Source organism: Stigmatopora argus, chromosome 10 (assembly GCF_051989625.1).
Source record: "Stigmatopora argus isolate UIUO_Sarg chromosome 10, RoL_Sarg_1.0, whole genome shotgun sequence".
Taxonomy (NCBI): Eukaryota; Metazoa; Chordata; class Actinopteri; order Syngnathiformes; family Syngnathidae; genus Stigmatopora; species Stigmatopora argus.
The window spans coordinates 14888193-14907573 of record NC_135396.1 but is presented as its reverse complement, the minus strand read 5'-3'; the positions used below and the strand labels follow the sequence as shown (position 1 = coordinate 14907573).

The following is a 19381-nucleotide window of genomic DNA, read 5'->3' as shown; positions in this document are numbered from 1 at the left end:
CATTTTCATTTTGGACGGTAAATTACCACTTTTGACGGAAAGTTACAAATATAAGTGAAAGCCGTACACTCGATAGTCATTTTTTTGTCCGACAAACGCGGCTTATATGCGAGTAAATACGGTATGCTGTCCTGTTAAGTCTGAGACACCAAGTGTGTGTGAGTGCTGACTGTGTTCACAGTAGCACCATCCTCACTCGTTGGCGTCAGCAGTGACATAAATGTGTCAACTAGCACAACATCCTGTCAAATGTTGACGACCTAAATAAATCGACACCTGCATGTAGTCAGTTGAAAACACTTGTGCGGCGCTGAAATGGTAGTGGCTTTGATATTATGGTTTCAGCAGAAACAACCAAAAAGCAGACAAAAAAATTCTAAATTATGGCAGGATTTTAAAAGGGGGGAAAAGTGTCATCGGCCCTCTTTGTTAATCCGACTTGGCGTACGTATCACAACAGCACATTTGCTGTGGCGCGTCGTCACTCACTCAGTGTGTGCACCAGGCACATAGAGATGAGATTGTGTGTGAGAGAAACATATCAAGATAACCACGGTATGTTAAACATGTTTGCATGGAACAAAGAGACCAAATAAAAATTAATTTTAAAAAAAGCTCCAGAACTCTGGGTTCAATTATGTACCGTATTTTCACGACTATAAGGCGCACTAAAAAGTCTTAAATTTTCACCAAAATAGATAGGGCACCTTATAATGCGGAGCGCCGTATGTATGCCCCGAGTTCCAAGTTCTGACTGAGGGCACTTCTGGCCGACACACTTCTTATATAGAGAGAAGGCGGACGTGGGTGGGGTCAGGCATGCGGAGGGTGTGTGTGTAAGAAGACGCTAAAGCAGTGGTTCCCAAACTATCTTACCTGACGCCCCCCTTCTTGCTTCCAGTAGACCCGCACGCCCCCCCCTCCCACTTCCTCTTTTGCTCATGTGAACTTATTTTATTTTATTGCATTTATTTCTTGGCATTGTTCAGGAAAACAGATCTCTGTTAATAGAAAACGGGTTGGACTGTTGGAGTGACTGCTATAATCATATTTTGCATGTATTTAATGGCAGATATTTGTTCTTTGATTTTATTATTCTTATAATCTATTTAAACATTTTTTTAGCAGATGACTTCACGCCCCCCCTTGAATTCTCTTTACGCCTCCCTAGGGGGGCGCGCCCCCCAGTTTGGGAACCACTGCGCTAAAGGCACGCCCCTACCAGGTACCCGTATATAGTGTGGGCATGTGCATTATTGCAAAACAATTTTGGTTTGGTTTATAAGGCCCCCCCCGAAAATGAATAATACAGTGGTACCTCGTCATACAAAATGCTCGTCTTACGGGGGAAATTTCGATCGAATAATTCGCCCGTTATGCGGTCAAAATTTCGTGATGCGACCAAGCCAGGTCTTTTTTGCATATCTTTCGTGTATAACAATATTTACGAGCACGGAACGAATAATTCAAACGAGTTCCTCCTCGGACCAGGAAACGCACAACGCGCATGCAAAAAGAAGGCTTTCTGGGTAATGAAGTATACTCCTGCAAACAACACCCATACCTTTCTCAGAATAAAACTTCATTACCCACAATCAATACGTGGGAAGCTCAGCTATGTCATTTCCTGTTATTCTTTCTTAGGAAAGATACCGTGTTCGTTCCTTAAAGACTATTTCTCGTTGGCAAGTGGTCGTGCTTTATCCTATTGTGAGGACATTTGTGTGCATCATTTTGGGAATATTTTGAAGGCAATACAACAGCAAACAGTCCATCGATAGCGAACGTGAGGGCAGAGGCCTGGTAAACAGCTAACCCGGCCAGAACGAAGGTAAAAAAAAAAGGAAAACAAAATTAGAATTCAGTTTTGTGTAAAGTTACATTAAACGTATGTTTGAGTGTCGGTATATATTAATCCAAGTTCATTTAAATTTGTTTGTTCCATTTACGAGTGCGTTGTCGTGGAAAAAAAAACGAACCCAACGCCCCCAAACGGCTCTGTCTCCTGTCGGCGAAATCTGCCCAATTTTAGTTAGATTAAACACATTTTATTACTATTAAACCACTAGTTATGTGTTACTTTGTTAATAGATGGTGAATTAGAAGAAATAAAACATTTTTTCCAATCCAATATCCTGTTTTTGGTGTTTTTTCAGAGGGCTGGAACGAATTAATTCTTTTTCCATTCATTTCAATGGAAAACGTCCGCTCGAGTTACGAGAATCTCGTCATACGAGCTCAGTTCCGGAACGGATTAAGCTCGTATCTCGAGGTACCACTGTACAAATAGACACGCTTACGAAGCTCAGTTATGAAGCACACTTATGGTGAATGCCGTTCATTCAATTTCAAACTTTGTTTTAACTTTAATTAAGAATTTCTATTCAGAAATGTTTTTGTGATTTAATAATCATCAATTCAAAAAATTGATTAAATTGTTCAAAAAATTACATTAGATTAAGATAGATTGGATGGGAAAAATAAAAACAAAATACTTCGACAGACCTTTTACGCAAAGCTTATACAGTGGTACCTGGAGATACGAGCTTAATTCATTCCGGGACTGAGCTCGTATGTCGATTTTCTCCTAACTCAAACGAACGTTTCCCATTGAAATGAACTAAAAACAAATTAATTCGTTCCAACCCTCTGAAAAAACACCAAAAACCGAATATTGGATTGAAAAAGTGTTTTGTTTGTTCTAATTCACCGTCTATTAACAAAGTATCAAATAACTAGTGGTTTAATAGTATACTAAAATGTGTTTAATAGATGCTCGTATATCAAAATTTGTCTCTTTTCTCAAGATAAATATCTACTCAAAATTTTACTCGTATCTCAAATTGCTCGTATGTCGGGGCACTCGTATGTCGAGGTACCACTGTATTACATATCCAGACACCCGAGGCAACAAGTATGTGTTTGATGATGGGATATTGGAAGAAATTCCTGCAGATCTAATGCTCGAGGGCTGTGGCAGCATTCTATCCAACTGTAACACATCTACCATTGGCCACTGCTACACACAGCACCACAGTATTTTTTTTACTACTAAACAAAGGATTAAAAATATATGAACTTGTTTTCTGCCAGGGTCACAGGCAATTGTCCATTCAATCTGAATTAGGAGGGCTGGAAGTAAATAATTGTACATTGAAATAGAAAATCACAAATTAACACGAAATTGCACCTACCTTAGCTTTGTAGTCTTCCAAAGCTTCAGTTTTAACTGAGAGTTGCTCCTGTAGCTGTTTCTTTAACCTCTCATTTTCCTCAATTTTTTCCATTTCTTTCAAAAGTTTAGCTTTTTCTCGCGTTAATAATTCTAGCTCTTTCTTGAGCACTTCTTCCCGGTCAAGTGTGGCCAAGTTCTCTCTTTCTGTGGCCTGGTTGGTCTGTACAAGTCTCTCCTTCTCCAGAACTAGCAGGTCAACTTGTTTCTCCAGCGCCTTCTGCCTTTCCATTAGTTCTTGAATTTGGTCAGCCTTCTGCTGCTCTGCCTGGTCAAGTTGAAGTTGAAGATGATCAATCTTTTTCTGAAGGGCTTCTCGCTGCTCAGATATTTCCTTTTGCAGCTCTTTCATTATGTCAGCCTTCGATTGAACAAGGGTTTCAATGTGCAAGTTTTGTTGCTCCAGAAGTTGATTATGTTGAGTAATTTCTTGCGCGTAGGCTGAAAGCTCCCTTGTTTTTGCCTCCTCATTGGCCTCAGCCTTCTTCAAGCAGCACACAGTGTTTTCAAGTTCACTCTTCAAGTGAACAATTTCACATTCCAGCTCGTCTCTCTGACAATATGAAAACACACAATGAATCATATCAAACAGGCATAAAATTTTATCACAAAAGTATTTTATAAATTACATAACATACGTATTATCGTGAATATGATTAATATCATGATACAATACTTTACCTCAATTACTGGTCCCATGTTTTCTCCTACATCTTCTTTTCTGGCTGCTTTGAGGTCATCTTCTAAACATGAAATTTTCCCCTGTAGGATCTGAACTTGTTCGGTCAGAACATCCTGTTTTTGTGTGGGGGAAAAAATACTACACTCAAATTTCTATTCATAGAGTGAATTTCAATTGTTGGCCAGGACCTAAATGCGTGTCGCCTGTATAAAAAGAAAATTACAGTATTGCTACACTATTCAGTCAGTAATTTCAGAGGTTTTTAAATCACACAATGGGTGCAAATCTGTTCATGCGATGTTTGGAGTTTCAAACACAGGAAGGCAGCAGCTCAATTGAACATTCGACTTTATCCATTGAATATATTTATATATTATATTTTTATTACCAGGATGCAATCTGAGCGTTATAGGGAGTACCCACATTACATTTTTAACGCAAATTTCCACTACGCCATATTTCTAGCAAAAAAAAAAGATCAACGAATCGAGTACTTTTTATGTTAAGCTACAGTTCCATGGTAATGCGATTCTATTTGGGTGCCCCTTCAAAACTCAGCTTTCTTTTTTGGCGCTATAATGTGGAAAAAGGAGACCGAAAAATGAAAAGATACTCCTGGCGCACAGACAAGCACTAAGCAGGAACTATGGTTTAGATGATTTAATGGCAAATGAGGGACAGTCGTCGTAGATTGTGGACATTGTATCCCGAAGATTCCCTGTAGACCAGGGGTCTCAAACTTGCGGCCCGCGGGCCAACTGCGGCCCTCGGGACGATAATTTGCGGCCCCCGTCTTAATATGAAAGATCGTTTTTTTTTTTTTTTTTTTTTTTTTTTTTTTTTTTTTTTTTTTTTTTTTTTGTTTTTTTGTTTTTTTTTTTTTTGTTTGTTTTTTTACCCCTTTCCCCATGATGGCGCCGTTTAAGTGGCAGCCAGTGGCAGTAGCTCTGTCCACTCATGTTTTTCTTGTTTTACAGCATGTTTTACATGAAAAATTAGAGGGAACATTGACATGCACCTGCTTGTGGCAGGTGTGATACTGGTGTGCCGATAGCGAGCAATGATGATGTCGTGACCGGATGATTCGCCTAAAGACGTTTCGCCGACGGACGTTTGACAGACGGACAGGTCGTACTAGTATTTGTTAGTTTAATGATTAAATACAAATACTGGTATTTGTATTTAATCATTAAACGCTGTTTTCAGCTGGATTTGACCGAATTTGAGAGCATTTTGAGCCGTTTGGCGAATGGACGTCTATAGACGTTTTTTTGCCTCCATCGCGATATCATCCAGTATTTGTATTTAATCATTAAATGCTGTTTTAGGATGGATTTGACCCGATTGCTGTCATTTTACGGCTCGGTTCTGCTACATCTGCCTGCCCAAGAGTGCTTATTCCCGGACTGCCATTGATGGTAGACGAACATTGATTTTTACTATAATTTGGACAACACCGGCGGCGGGCCGGATTAAAAATCCTAACGGGCCGTATATGGCCCGCGGGCCGAGGTTGAAAAACTTGTACACACACGATCCGGCGGGGCGAGCGTTCGAATCCCGTTTCGGCGAAACCTCCGTTCGGCCGAATGAACGTTCGGTGGAACGTCCATTCGGCGACCTGCCCGTCTGTCAAACGTCCGTCGGCGAAACGTCTTTAGGCGAATCATCCGAATACCGATGATGTCGCTCACACTGGTACTCAGTGCGCTCAGGAAGGTTGTCTTTCTGCTCAGACCAACAAAAAATTAGAGGGAACTTTGGTTCGGAGCTGAATGAACCAATCACGGTGAGGTATACGGCTCTGGAGGGCGGGACATCGGCCGGGCTGTCCAGTGCCTCGCTCACTCACTCATTCATTCCTCCAATCAGCTGGGCGGAGGAGAAGCCGTGAGGCCGATCACTCCGCTCGGCGCGCACACTCCTCCGCTGCTCTCAGCATAGAACTGAATGAGGCGCTATGATCCGTGATCCAGCCTGTGTCAGTGTCTGTAGCCATCTCCGCGATTGAAACGGAGAGCGAAAGTGCACATGCGCCACAAACCCGCGCGACTGAATGTGAAAGATCAACCCGAGACTCATTCCAAGTGGAAAAACATATTACAGAGCCCCAGAGATGTCTCTTTCAAAGCCTACCGTGAAGAGAAAGGTCGGTGATGAGCACAGACAGTTTCAAGAAAAGTGGGGAGTGCAATATTTCTTTGTTGAACACAGGGGCACCCCGACGTGTCTCATTTACACTGAAAAAGTTGCGGTGCACAAGGAATACAATTTGAAACGTAATTGTACTACGAGATATGCTGAGGAGTACGAAAAATACCAGGGGGATGAGAGAGCCAACCAGGTTGCCAGTCTTAAAACACGTCTTCTGAGGCAACAGGATCTCTTCAAGAAGGCTACCAAAGACAGTAATGCAGCAGTCAAAGCTAGCTACGCCGTTTGTGAGTTGATTGATCCTGTGCTAAGTGATCCCAAATGGCTCATGGACTTGGCTTTTCTTGTTGATATCACACATGAGCTTAATGTACTGAACAAGAAGCTACAAGGCCAGGGGCAACTTGTCAGTGCTGCCTATGACAACGTGAGAGCATTCTGCACTAAACTTGTGTTATGGAAAGCCCAGCTCTCTCAGACAAACCTTTGCCATTTCCCAGCATGCAAGGCTCTCGTGGATGCAGGCACACCATTCAGTGGTGAGAAGTATGTTGAGGCCATTTCGAAGCTACAGGAGGAATTTGATCACAGATTTGCAGACTTCAAGACACACAAAGCCACATTTCAAATTTTTGCAGACCCCTTCTCCTTTGATGTGCAAGATGCCCCTCCTGAGCTTCAAATGGAGCTCATTGACCTGCAGTGCAACTCTGCACTCAAAGCCAAGTTCAGGGAGGTGAGTGGAGAAGCAGACAAGCTTGGGCAATTTTTGAGAGAGTTGACCCCCAGCTTCCCTGAACTTTCCCGAAGGTTCAAGCGGACCATGTGCCTTTTTGGGAGCACATACTTGTGTGAGAAGCTCTTCTCCACCTTGAACTTCAATAAGTCCAAGTACAGGTCCAGACTTACTGATGAGCATCTTCAAGCTCTACTGAGGGTCTCCACTGCTTCCTCCCTCAAGCCAAATGTGACTATGTGAGAAGAAGCGCTGCCAGGTCTCTAGCAGCAAGGAGTAGGCAAGAGAAGCCGTGTTCAGAATATTTCATGTTCAATGTTCCATTCAAGTTCAGAAAGTTAAAGGTTAAAGAGCTGTTAATACAGACATTTGAAACGGAATAAAAATAATTCATTTTCTCTACTTAGCCAGCCAGTGTATATCTACTGTATGCTCATTAGTATTATTTGGTTTTGTATTACTGATTGATTTATTTTTTATTCATCTTTAAGTTAATTTATTTAATTCATTATTTTTTGTTAAAAAATAAAGATATTTGATAACGTTGGAATGTTTTATCAGTGCTTTTCTTGTGGAAATCCTGATGCGGCCCAGTCTCACCCAGACTCGGCCTCTAGCGGCCCCCAGGTAAATTGAGTTCGAGACCCCTGCTGTAGACTGTGCAAATGCATAAACCTTTGGAGCCAATAATTACATTTTGTTGGGGACCCATACCTTTTGCGATGTGGCTTGATTGAGTTCAGAGTTCCAGTAGTCGATCTTGGTTCGCCACTCTTCTTGACAGGAGGCTAAGGTTTCTTTCAGCCCGCTAACCTCAGTTTGAGACGTGGACAGCTGAGCATAAGCTGCACGCATCTGAGAAAATACATCACATGGTGACTTAATAGAAATGACTAAACAAATGATAAAATAATGAAATTAAAAAGGATAGCAAAAACATTTTTTAAATGGAAATCCTAAAAGTAGATTGTTTATTATCTATACTACTACCTATTTCTTCCACAAGATCTATTACTGGCAAAGATGCAAATTTTTCTTCTGAAACCGTATTGTTTTTTGCTGAAAATGATGTTTATCATTGAAGATTGTCAAGTGTGTAAAAATAGTTTTTATAAAATTACTGTCGGTGTAATTATTTTCTTCTGTAATTATTTGTTTTTCACCACATCTAAAATCGGGACTTTGGCCATTTTCATTTTGGATGGTAAATTACCAGTTTTGATGGATAGTTACAAATATAAGTGAAAGTGTGTGCTATTATGTTTTTACATAACCATGGTTTAATTCCAGTGATGTTGAAACAGTCAGTGGACTTCATTGATTTTTTCCTATAATTCCACGCAAGATCAATGATTTTTAAAATACCTTTATTTCCTATTTATTCATTGGTTCAGGAATTTAATTTGCTCATTTACTACTCATAATAAAAGAAAAGGATTCATTGAATCCATTCACAATGGAAGTTATTTTTTTATATTGTGACTACATTTTTTTAATCATTTTTTTAATGTAGTTTCATATTCTACATGTTTTTGTGTATAATTGCTATTATGTTCATGGTAGAAGAATATTCTCTTATTCTTATAACATGCGAGTGTATTTTTCTATATTTCATAGGATACTTCTGCATCTTTAGTATTATTTGTGTCCTGCTTGTTTAACCATGGCAGTGCATTTTTAAGAACAGTTCTTCATATGAATCCCTCGCTATATAATATGTATAAAAATTAAAAATAAAATAAAAATAAAATGGCAAAAACCTTCGTCAATAGGGAAAAAACACGAGGAATCATATAATTTCAGAATGTTTCATTCTAAAGTAGAATAATACCTGTGAAGAGAGGATACCCTTCTCCTCTTCAAGCTCATCCACTTTTCGCTCCGCCAATAAAGAATTGCTTTTGAAATCTTTATATTCTTTAAGGATCTCGCTGAGACGTAGTTGCAAACTAAAAGAAAGCAACAAAAGATGACAACTGAGTGGAAAACAAATGAAGTACTGGAAATGGTGAAAATTGTAAATGTTTACAACATTGAGCCTATATTTGAGGGCATTAAACTGAAAACTGTAGATTTGCGTTGTTTCAAAGTCGCATCATCGAAGAGGTCATTCAGATTAGATAGACCGTATTTACTCGCATATAAGCGACATTTGTCAGACCAAAAAAAAAAGACTGAATTGAGGGTATGGCTTATATGCGCATAAAAAGACGACATGCACAAAACTGCAAGGTGAAAAAGATGAAACGCCATAACGCAAGACAGTGCAGCCAATAGGGTCATTTATTTCAAAATAGAGAAAAGATAAAACGCTAAAGAAAATTGATTTTGATGTCTATGAATGAAGTTCAAGAAAAAAATAAATCGTATCTTGCATAAAACGTGAAAAACTCACTTACTTGTGCCTGTCAATGCTCGCACAGGGCGTCACCATCTTACCTAGTTAAACGTACTCTGACTGGCCAGACGCGAGTAGCATTGGTAAATGTGTTTGTACCGTTTACATGTCAGCACATCCCAATAGTTAAGGCTGATCGAAGGTCGGCCGTTAAAATATCAGCCTTAATATCTTTATAATGTGTATCTCATGCTATTATTGAACCCATTGACTTGGTGAACACCATAAAGCTACGGACACACTTCCTGGTTGTACTGCTCATGTGACTTCCTTTTTGAAAGGATATGATTGTACATTTGTGATTATGAAAAACCCAATTCTGCTTTGATTTTGTTTTGTTTTTATTTCATGTTCGAAAGCGACAACTATTGCAGTAATATGAACCATCGAGGAAAAAATATCTAAATTTGACATTAGAAGCAATTTGGCCGCCAAAACATCTTAAACATCTGGTAAGAAAAGTAATTCCTGTCATTGGAAAGCATTAGATTTCTTTCTTTTTACAAATTGAATAATTTGATATTTTGCATTTACAAAGACAGGCATATTATCCTTATGATATTGCCCCTAATAATGTGCTTTTGATTCATACTGCATCTCAGAAATACAACGTGCGATGATTTTTCTTAAGATTTTTCCCTTCAAAATAACACATTTGTACTCCCAATTAAAACCATGAATATGGAGGTGAAAATTGTGAATAGGGGGGCATATATGCAAGAAATTGAAAAAATGCAACAATTTTAAGGCAGTTTTAACGGTGCTGCTTATATGCGAGTAAATACGGTAGACTGGATGTGAATGACAAAATGCATGTCTGCAGATGAGCAGAATGGAAAGACCAAATAAAGTTGCTTGAAAAATGATATCTGATGACTGAACTTGTCATGCAAATCTGTTAAAATGGTTAAAAAAAAGTGCCATTTCAATATGTATGCCATAGTTGCCCAGAACTGAATTATGTGTATATATACACACACGTATGCATATATACACACACACGTATACACATACTCATAATCTCATTCATGTAGATTTTTGTACTGCATTTATAACGATATTTTAAGAGGACAGCTCTTACGAGTCAATCTGGCTCTCGAGTTCATCGATTTTTGCCTTGGTGTTCTGCTCTTCATTGTTCTGCTCCACTTTCATCTTTCCCAGATTGTACTCCAACCGGTTAATATGAGATTCTGGGAAAAGTGTAAAAAGAACAAAACATAAATGCGAAATAAATTTAAGATTATAAAAGTGTACTCATTTATCCACTTTCTTTCACTCGCCCTTGCCAACCTTGTATAGAGTGGAGCATATGTTAGTTTGAGAATGACAAATTATCCAAGATGCAATTAGTAGTGAAGTCCCAATCCAATAGTTGGTATCTTTTTCGGCGTCCAATATCGGATGCGATCGAGTAGTCGCATGTGTTTTTAGTAGCGTCATGCTTGTTGGCTGCTTTAAATTAAACCACTACTACTAAACCTGATTCGGACTACTAATGTTTAGAAACTGAAGATCGTAATAAAGCATTGTGAAAAAGTTGTAAACTGCTTTTTCTTGAGGGGCAGAGGTCACTTCAATACAAAAAAATGTGATTTGTCATTTACAGTTTTACTGATCTAAAAAGGTGGGTAGCAGTTCATCAGATTTTATCTTGAAAAAAATCTAATCGAAAGTCAAAAAAAAAAATCAACAATTGGCCACTAAATTGATCACTCATTAGTGTTGTAAAATTAAACACCTTTTGATGTAATGAGGCTAATCTTGGTGGTGAGTTCCCTCTCAAGGCCATCCCTATATTCTCTTTCTTGGATGATCTGCCGCTGAAGCTTCCGTAACTGGAATTTCGGGGTGTTCATTATATCCTGAAGAGGGGATTTGCTGTGGTAATAAAAAAATAAAAGCAAAATGAATAGTTAAAACATCAGTAAGCAGAGATTCAAGCATTTTATATTTTAAGTAGACCTCGGCTCATAAAATGATAACGATAATTCTAAAAAAAATTGGCAACAATAATAAAAACTACTTTTGATAAAATTCAATAAATTTAAACTGCAATTACACCACCCGAACACCACAAAGAACAGGGGTGCTGATGCAACCTGAACGCTAGTTTCCGACCAACGTTCAGTAGAAGAAGAGGATGGTAAGGAAAAGCTGTTTTTAGCATGGTTGGCTATAGAGCAGCGATCACAGAATATGAAAGTAAAAAGGACTATAACACAGAAAAAATGAGCAATTTTGAGATGCAGGACAACACCAAGCCAACCCACCAAAAAGATGCAATCCGCATAAAATACCCCGGCACAAACACCAGCCTTATTGAAAATTTCCTTAACTCATTTTACTCTCCTTATTTGAGGCCAGTCTGTATTTCTTACACTTGATATCAATAAGTTTCCCCATTTTATGCAAATGTTATGAAAACGTTTCAAAAATCTAAAATTTGATAACCTGGGTTAAATTCATCCAACTTAACAATAAATAAATAAATGGCAACGTGAGCTATATTTACATTTACACTACTTGCCACTGGTGATATCTTCATTTGATTATTTTATTTTGGATTGAAAAGCATTTTTGGTTTGAAGGCAAATTTTTCCAGGTTTTATTATTCATTTCTTTTCATACTGTAAGGAGGGAGTTTTCTTATCTTTAGTGCACAACAGAACAACAAAAATACTTTTTAAAAATCATCATATTTTATATTCTCTCTTCGTATAAAGGAAGGTAATGTAGTTACTTTCATAATTGAATAATGAGAAGTTTGAGGCTTCAAATATGAAATAGAAAAGATGTGATATATATATCGATAGACTCGCTAATTTTTTTTCGATCATTAATTTTTTTTTCGTTATATTGCCCAGTGTTACACTCGATCCGTTTATATTGGATTTCTTTTGGTGTTTAATCCCAATTAATGAAATAAGTACCGCTGAGGCAATTTTACAGATCTTATAAAGTTATTTTTCTGAGAGAAAGACACCATCTTAAGATGCTCGCTTTTTATAATTAAAATATAGACTACTATTAGATACTAACTTCATATTTATTATAATATTTATAAAACATTCAAGTGCATTTACATTTATTTCCCTCCCCCCAAAAAATTCAAAAAGGAAGGAAACACTGCATTCGGTGTCAAACTTGGTCCGTACCACCCGGATGTAGGGGGTTGGGCCACTCTAACAATCACAACTAATTATCATTTCCTTAATTAGGTTATATTTTAAATTTACACATTATCATAAAATAAATAGAACTAAAGAAGCACTTCTCAAATAGTGGGGCGGGCAACCCTCGGAAGGCACAGAGCGATGCCAGGGAGCTTGAGACTGAAGAAACACTTTTTGCCGGACTAGAAATAAGTGTAGTAATTGCACATTCACTTGGTGGATAGTAGTGGAGTGCACAGACAATAATCGATAAAAACCTATCTAAAGTAATAATGGTCAATAATACCTGACAGAAGACGACGCAACAGTATGGATATCGAGAAATGGGACTTTCGGTGTGAGATGGAACACTGGGGAGTCTTCATCAGAGAGTGAAGAGACAGTTGACGTATTGGAGAGAGAGGTGCTTGTTGTCCGGTCCAATGTTTCATGATGCACAGATAAATCTTAAAATATGAAGATAAACATTTATGCCAGAAAAAAATGCAACCCAAAAAAGGGTACATGTTCTTAAATGCACATAAAAAATGTGAGTATATTTTGTGTCAATGAAACACCAATCGAGGGGAAGATGATCTGAGACTCACGTCGCTTAGCCAAGTAGGTGTCAAGACCACTTTTCAGGTAGACACAGCCAAAACTCTCCATTATAAAAGAGCCGGTCAGATTTGCAATCTCCCTCTGACAAGCAGGAATGAATTATTACAGGAATTACTACAATAGCCAAGAAGGCCTGAGGGGAAAAACATTTTTTTATCAAAAACTTTTATGCCTGCTCACCTCTACTTCACATTCCAAGGTTTTAAGGGTGGACCGTTCATTCATCATGTCATGATAAACTAGCAATAAAAGCAACTGGGAAGAAAAAGAAAAGGTGGGAATTTACCATGATCATATGTGAAACAATCTACAAACTATTCTGCAAAAGAAGCATTGTTACAGAAGAATGTTAAAACAAACATGCCTCAATAACCAACATTTTTAAAAGTACAACAGATAAAGCAGTGATATCATGTTACACTTAAGGAGTTACAAAGAAACTTTAAATTCATGTACCTTTGCAATTTCCACACTCAGGTTGATTCCATTCTTTATGTTCTCCCAGGATAATGATGTATCATTGGTTGGACTAAATCTGCAATCCTCTGATGGTCAAACAAATTAAGTAATATTTTCAGAAATGCAATTCGTAATTGAATATATCTATTTTTTAAAAACAGTGCGTAGTCAAGATTGGGAAAATTGCATTATGTTATAGTAATGGCGGGGAAAATTTGAAGACTCATTATTTTACAGCACCCCACTTTCAAATAATAACAAAATGAATTATCTAACTGAGGGATCCGGAATTCATATTTTAAATGCTCTTCCTTGAAAGCCATACTCAGAATTTTAAAAGTAACAATACATAAAATGTGTGCCTTTTTAGTCATTCCACCACTTTTAAAGTACAAAAAGTCTCTGAATTATTTTGCCAACATTGTTACGCTGTTGCTAATCCAGGGGTTTCAATCCGAGTATGCATGCAGAATGGTCTAATGAAAAAAATTATGATTAAAAAGGGCACTTTGTTCCAACCAATCCAACACGGACAGTTTAACCAATTAAATTTCTGCTGAAACAAGAAGCACCTGACAGCAATCCACTGATTGAATATCTAACATACCACATTGGTGTTAAGGTTTCCTCTGTGGAATTAATTCCCCACCCCTGTAGTATTAGTCCTTTCGGGACTTGGCTCTTTTACAAGCAGTTTCCATATTACAGTGGTACCTCGACATACGAGTGCCCCGACATATGAGCAATTTGAGATACGAGTAAAATTTCGGGCAAATATTTATCTTGAGATACGAGACAAATTTTGATATACGAGCAGACAGCGGACGAGAGAGCCTGCTCATAAGAACATCATGGGCACTCTTGCTCTCTCCCCGCAACTCCCTCGTGTAATGTCTCTCTGGTCGCAACTCCCTCATCTAATGTGTCTGTGAGCACTGGGCGGAGCATTGCATATTTTCAGTGGTTTTTTCCCCCGTTAGTCATTGGGAATGGCGAGGCGATCGCTAATACGAGAGTTATATATACAACTTCTCGTTGGCAAGTGGTCGTGCGTTATCCTATTGTGAGGACATTTGTGTGCATCATTTTCGGAATATTTTGAAGGGAATACAAAAGCAAACAGCTGAAAGTCAGGTTGGTGGCGGGGCAAATAGAGCCAACCCGGGAGATGAAGGGGATCAAAATTTAAAACAAAATTAGAATTAAGTTTAGTGTAAGGTTATATTAAACTTATTTTTGTGTGTCTGCATCGTAATCCAAGTTCATTTAAATTTGTTTGTTATGTTACGAGCGTGTTGCCGTGCAAAAAGTCCCCGCCCCCTCTCTCTGTCCCTCTCTCTCTACCCTCCGCGAAATCCGTCTAATTTTAGTTTTATTAAACACATTTTAGTGTACTATTAAACCACTAGTTATTTTTTACTTTGTTAATAAATGGCGAATTAGAACAAATAAAACATTTTTTCCAATCCAATATCCTGTTTTTGGTGTTTTTTCAGAGGGTTGGAATGAATTAATTTGTTTTTAGTTCATTTCTATGGGGAACATTAGTTTGAGTTACGAGAAAAATCGACATACGAGCTCAGCTCCAGAACAAATAAAGCTCAATGTACCACTGTATACCTTACAGCCTTTCTCACTTGTTTTGTTTGGCGTGGCAAAATGATGTGCGTGAGCAATGGTCACGTGTGCCGTGGGAAATTGCAAGAAGTCATACAATGTAATATCTCATCTCCCTCATCTCATTTTCTGAACCGCTTTATCCTCACTAGGGTCGCGGGGGTTGCTGACTTCGGGCCAGAGGCGGAGGACACCCTGAATTGGTGGCCAGCCAATCGCAGGGCACAAGGAGACAAACAACCATTCATGCTCACACTCATACCTAGGGGCAATAAAACTGTTTTTAAAAACCTTTGTTACTATGCCACTCTCAGTACTATGCCACTTTTGCTCGGTCGCGACAGGTGGCATAGTAATGAGATTTGACTGTATTACAAGATTCAAATTGTGAAACAGTCATTTTATTGCTTATTTCTTTCTAACATGAACCAGAAGTTGTTTGGTTTGTAGGGCATCAACTTTTGCAACAAAGTCTGTGTGAGCACCACATTTTTTGGTAATATTAAGAGATTTAAGTAATATTTGGAGAAAAGTCATAAAATTATGCGATTAAGAAGATGACATTAATTATTTTTGCATCACTGGAACCGGAAGTTGTTGAGGGTCCACAGACACCAACTTTTGGTGACATTAGCTAAATCAGTGTGAAAACTTATTTTGGAGGTTTATGTGATTCCTGCTGATAACATTTTGATTATAATGACTATTGTTAATATAGGTGACATAGTTTGAAATTATAAGATTTTCAGATGGTGGTGTCCCTTGAGATTGGTGTGTCCCGCAGCTCAAAAAAGGCTGGAAAACATTGCCTTACAGGTTAGCAGATAGCCATATGCACCCATCAATAGAGCCACATATAGCTCCCGAGCCATAGGGTTCCCACCCCTGGTCTAACTATAGGACGACACACCTTTCACAAAAGACTAGCCAATCAAGGATTGAGCAACAACCAAAGTACAGTGAAACAGCTGTTAAAGTCTCTAAAACTAAAAAGTTGATTATAATAACAGAAAAATAAAAACCAAACTGTTATTAACAGTTTGGTTTTTATTTTATTAAAAATCTACTAGATAATAAAACCAAAACATATGTCAGAAACTTACTCTGTACAAATTCAGCAATCTGTTCAAAACGTTCCTCGGTTGTTTTAATTGAAGAACTGAAGGGTTCATTTTTTCTGAAATTAAACAGAAGGCAAATAAGAGTGAAAAACTGACGCCATGTTTTCAAAAACACATTGTTTTAAAGTGCAAATGTACTCACATCCTGGAAATAACTTGAAGAATTATATCTCCATCTTTTAAATCTTCTATGTTAATTTCTCGGTCGGTCAATACGATACTATTGACCTGGAAGCACAACGTGTAAATAGAGTCAAAACCTTGAGTTTGCGTAAATCTAAATATTGTCTTGCACGACCAAGGTTAGCACGAAGCTTTTAGGTCGATAGTTGGACGTGAAACGTACCCAGGTAACGAGAGCCTTAACTCCCAGATTAACCGGAGTCATCTTGAAAGACCCGTTCTATCAACCTTGTAAGGGAGGGAAAAAAGACACACTAAAAGATGAATGAGACAAAATAATAACCAGGAAAACCCTGCTTCGTGAGTGATCTCTGTCATGCTAGCAAAATTATACGTAGTCGTTCAGTATGACTAGCTCAATTTCGGTAACTTGTCAACATTGCCGAATTGTTGTAAAAGGCGACTTACCCCAAGAGTTGAAAAAAATATCCAGTTTGTCAAATGAATGTTGGTCCCAGTAAAAAAAAACATGCGATTGCTCGCTTTAGCTATCACAATATTGAGAGTTCAGCGGTCCCTAAACAACTCGTCTAAAATTCAAAACTGGCTAATAAGATTGAACCAACCAATGAGACTTCGCCGACGGACGCAACTCAAATTAAACGTCTACGATTGGATGAAAGGCTGGAAATACTACATTTAGAACTAGATGTGTAACGTTTGCTGTCAATCAACAGGAACGGCAGTTTCTCATATCCATCGTTTTGTCAGTAGTACTTTGAAATAACTGTGAATTGAAAAAAAGACAACAACAACAAATATATATATATTTATATATATATATATATATATATATATATATATATATATATATATATATATATATATATATATATATACGTATATACATATGGTGACTTTTTTTTCAAAAATGCATATCGGTTCAATTTAATACTGACTCAGGGGGCCTCAAAGCTTAAAGAATGCAAGACAAAACTATGACAATAAATCAATATGTCCTCAATTTATTAAGCAAACTGAAGTCGAGAAAATCTCTCACCTCAAGTTAACTGCTAAAAGCAATTGCTAGTGAAGTCTGCTGCTCTAATATGGCTGCTAAACACAAACGCCACCGATTTAGCTCTTTGCATCTAGCACGTATGTGATATCTATAGTAACCAAAGTGTGGCGAAATTATCATAAACATAAACTGTTTGTATTGAGTGCCACAGATGCATACGTTTACTTTTGATTTATATTTATCCACTGAAACAATGTTGTACTTTAGAAAAAAAATCATTTCATAAGACTAATTACACGTTACCATGGAAACAGTCTATTGTTTGTGAAGGTAAGTGTTGGGCTCAAACCTGCATTACTAGTAATTTTAAACACAGCGTGGTGAAATTGGGTGAGGATTAGATAGTATATAGATGACAATAAAATAAATAAGTAGCTGAAATAAAAATTTGTGGAAAATAAGCATGGTGATTTAACAATACGCTTGTAAATTCCGTTTCTTTTTTAACATGGAGGAAATGTCAAGCAGGGCACAATGATCATTGTGATTTCTCATTTCTTACTCAAAATAACTTCATAATGTCTCTTTGATCTCAGGTGTGCGAAGAATGAATATGTTTGAGGCCCCTGTAGATTTATCTTTCAAAGGCATCATCAATTTGGCAGGTAAAATAATTAATTCTTATATTTATATTTCAAGTTTTACATGGACTTCTTTTGTTTCAACATATTCAGGCCATTCTTCTTTGTATTCCCCTTTTTGTTTTTAGCTTTACATTGCACTGTGGGATTAACCAAATCACATATGGCGGCCTGAGTGGTTAGCACGTCGGCCTAACAGTTCTGGGGTCCTGGGTTCAAATCCAGGTCGGTCCAACTGGTTGGAGATTGCATGTTGTCCCCGGGCCTGCGTGGGTTTTCTCTGGGTAATCAGGTTTCCTCCCACAGTCCAAAGACATGCATGGTAGGCTGATTGGACACTCTAATTTGCCCCTAGGTATGGGTATGGGTGTGAGTGCGAATGGTTGTCTGTCTGCTTGTGCCCTGCAATAGGCTGGCCACCAATTCTGGGTGTCTCCCGCCTCTGACCCGAAGTCAGCTGGGATAGACTCCAGCACCCCTCACAACCCTAGTGAGGATAAAGCGGTTCAGAAAATGAATGACATACTTTGGCTGCAATGGTGAAATGATTACATTTAAAAAAAAAACTAACTGAAACACCACCTTAATGCCATTTTTATTTACATTTCAGATGCACAGTCAGAGGAACCTGCCAGTGGTATGCGGCCTATGAAGAGAAATTCATTGGGAAAATTCCAAAGTGGCTCTCTACGTCTTAATAACAACCAGATCACAAACCTCTATGACCTTCACAAGACTATCAGCCACTTCTTGGCTAAACCATCACAGCTGGCCTGGTTGGACCTTTCTTTCAACCGTATCACAAACATCGACAAAGTGAGCTCTTTTTGTGAATGCACACACGTTTGGGGCTGCTTCTTGCAAGTGATGCACAAAGTGTGGGCTTATATATGTTTTTTTAGGTTTTGTGTGAGCTGCCTCAACTACGGGTGTTGTATCTTCACGGTAACCGTATTTTCACACTGTCAGAGGTAGACAAGCTCCAAAGTCTTTCACATCTGCACACCATCACTCTACATGGAAATATGATTGAGGCGAACAAGACCTACAGGTAATAAATACAATTTACTTACATCCCTTTACAAGAGAACAATACATTTATTTATAGTGCTAACTTATTTTATGCTATAGAAACATCTCAATGTACATTGAGATAAAAAAAAAAAAAACATCAGTACATAATTTTGTTTCCCAGTGTGATTTTTTTTTCTTGTAAAAATTTCCATTATGTTGTGGACCTGTGCCTGCAGGAATCACGTGATATCAGTTCTCCCTCGATTAAAGACAATGGATTTCAGTGTTGTGACCCCTCAGGAACGAGACCTGGCACAAATCGGGCACAAGAGCAGCCCACACAAAAGAAATAAAGAAACATTTAAGTGACTGTGTAAGTAGTGGCCTTTTTACACTTTTATTAAAAG

At 38.1% G+C, this 19381-nt stretch overlaps 2 protein-coding genes across 6 annotated transcripts in view; one reads left to right on the top strand and one right to left on the bottom strand.

Annotated features, from left to right (window-relative positions):
• The window catches only part of numa1 (nuclear mitotic apparatus protein 1), a 35115-nt gene extending 18226 nt beyond the window's left edge, over positions 1–16889 (bottom strand). For both annotated transcript variants that reach the window (XM_077612329.1, XM_077612330.1), the window contains exons 1-14: positions 16767–16889; positions 16522–16586; positions 16318–16403; positions 16158–16231; positions 13435–13523; positions 13159–13233; positions 12966–13059; positions 12665–12824; positions 10944–11083; positions 10284–10395; positions 8636–8753; positions 7519–7659; positions 3914–4027; positions 3195–3785 (exon numbers count right to left, since the gene is read on the bottom strand). In XM_077612329.1, the coding sequence (XP_077468455.1) occupies positions 3195–3785; positions 3914–4027; positions 7519–7659; positions 8636–8753; positions 10284–10395; positions 10944–11083; positions 12665–12824; positions 12966–13059; positions 13159–13233; positions 13435–13523; positions 16158–16231; positions 16318–16403; positions 16522–16563 (1836 nt within the window). In that variant the 5' untranslated portion in view covers positions 16564–16586; positions 16767–16889. The remainder of the gene's footprint in view (positions 1–3194; positions 3786–3913; positions 4028–7518; positions 7660–8635; positions 8754–10283; positions 10396–10943; positions 11084–12664; positions 12825–12965; positions 13060–13158; positions 13234–13434; positions 13524–16157; positions 16232–16317; positions 16404–16521; positions 16587–16766) is intronic.
• Positions 1705–19381, top strand: part of lrrc51 (leucine rich repeat containing 51) — a 28710-nt gene continuing 11033 nt past the window's right edge. The window contains exons 1-5 of one of the 4 annotated variants that reach the window (XM_077612357.1): positions 1705–1831; positions 17916–17984; positions 18571–18776; positions 18863–19011; positions 19211–19347. In XM_077612357.1, coding sequence (XP_077468483.1) covers positions 17927–17984; positions 18571–18776; positions 18863–19011; positions 19211–19343 — 546 coding nt within the window. In that variant the 5' untranslated portion in view covers positions 1705–1831; positions 17916–17926 and the 3' untranslated portion in view covers positions 19344–19347. The other 3 variants (XM_077612356.1, XM_077612354.1, XM_077612355.1) reach the window with 3 other exon arrangements.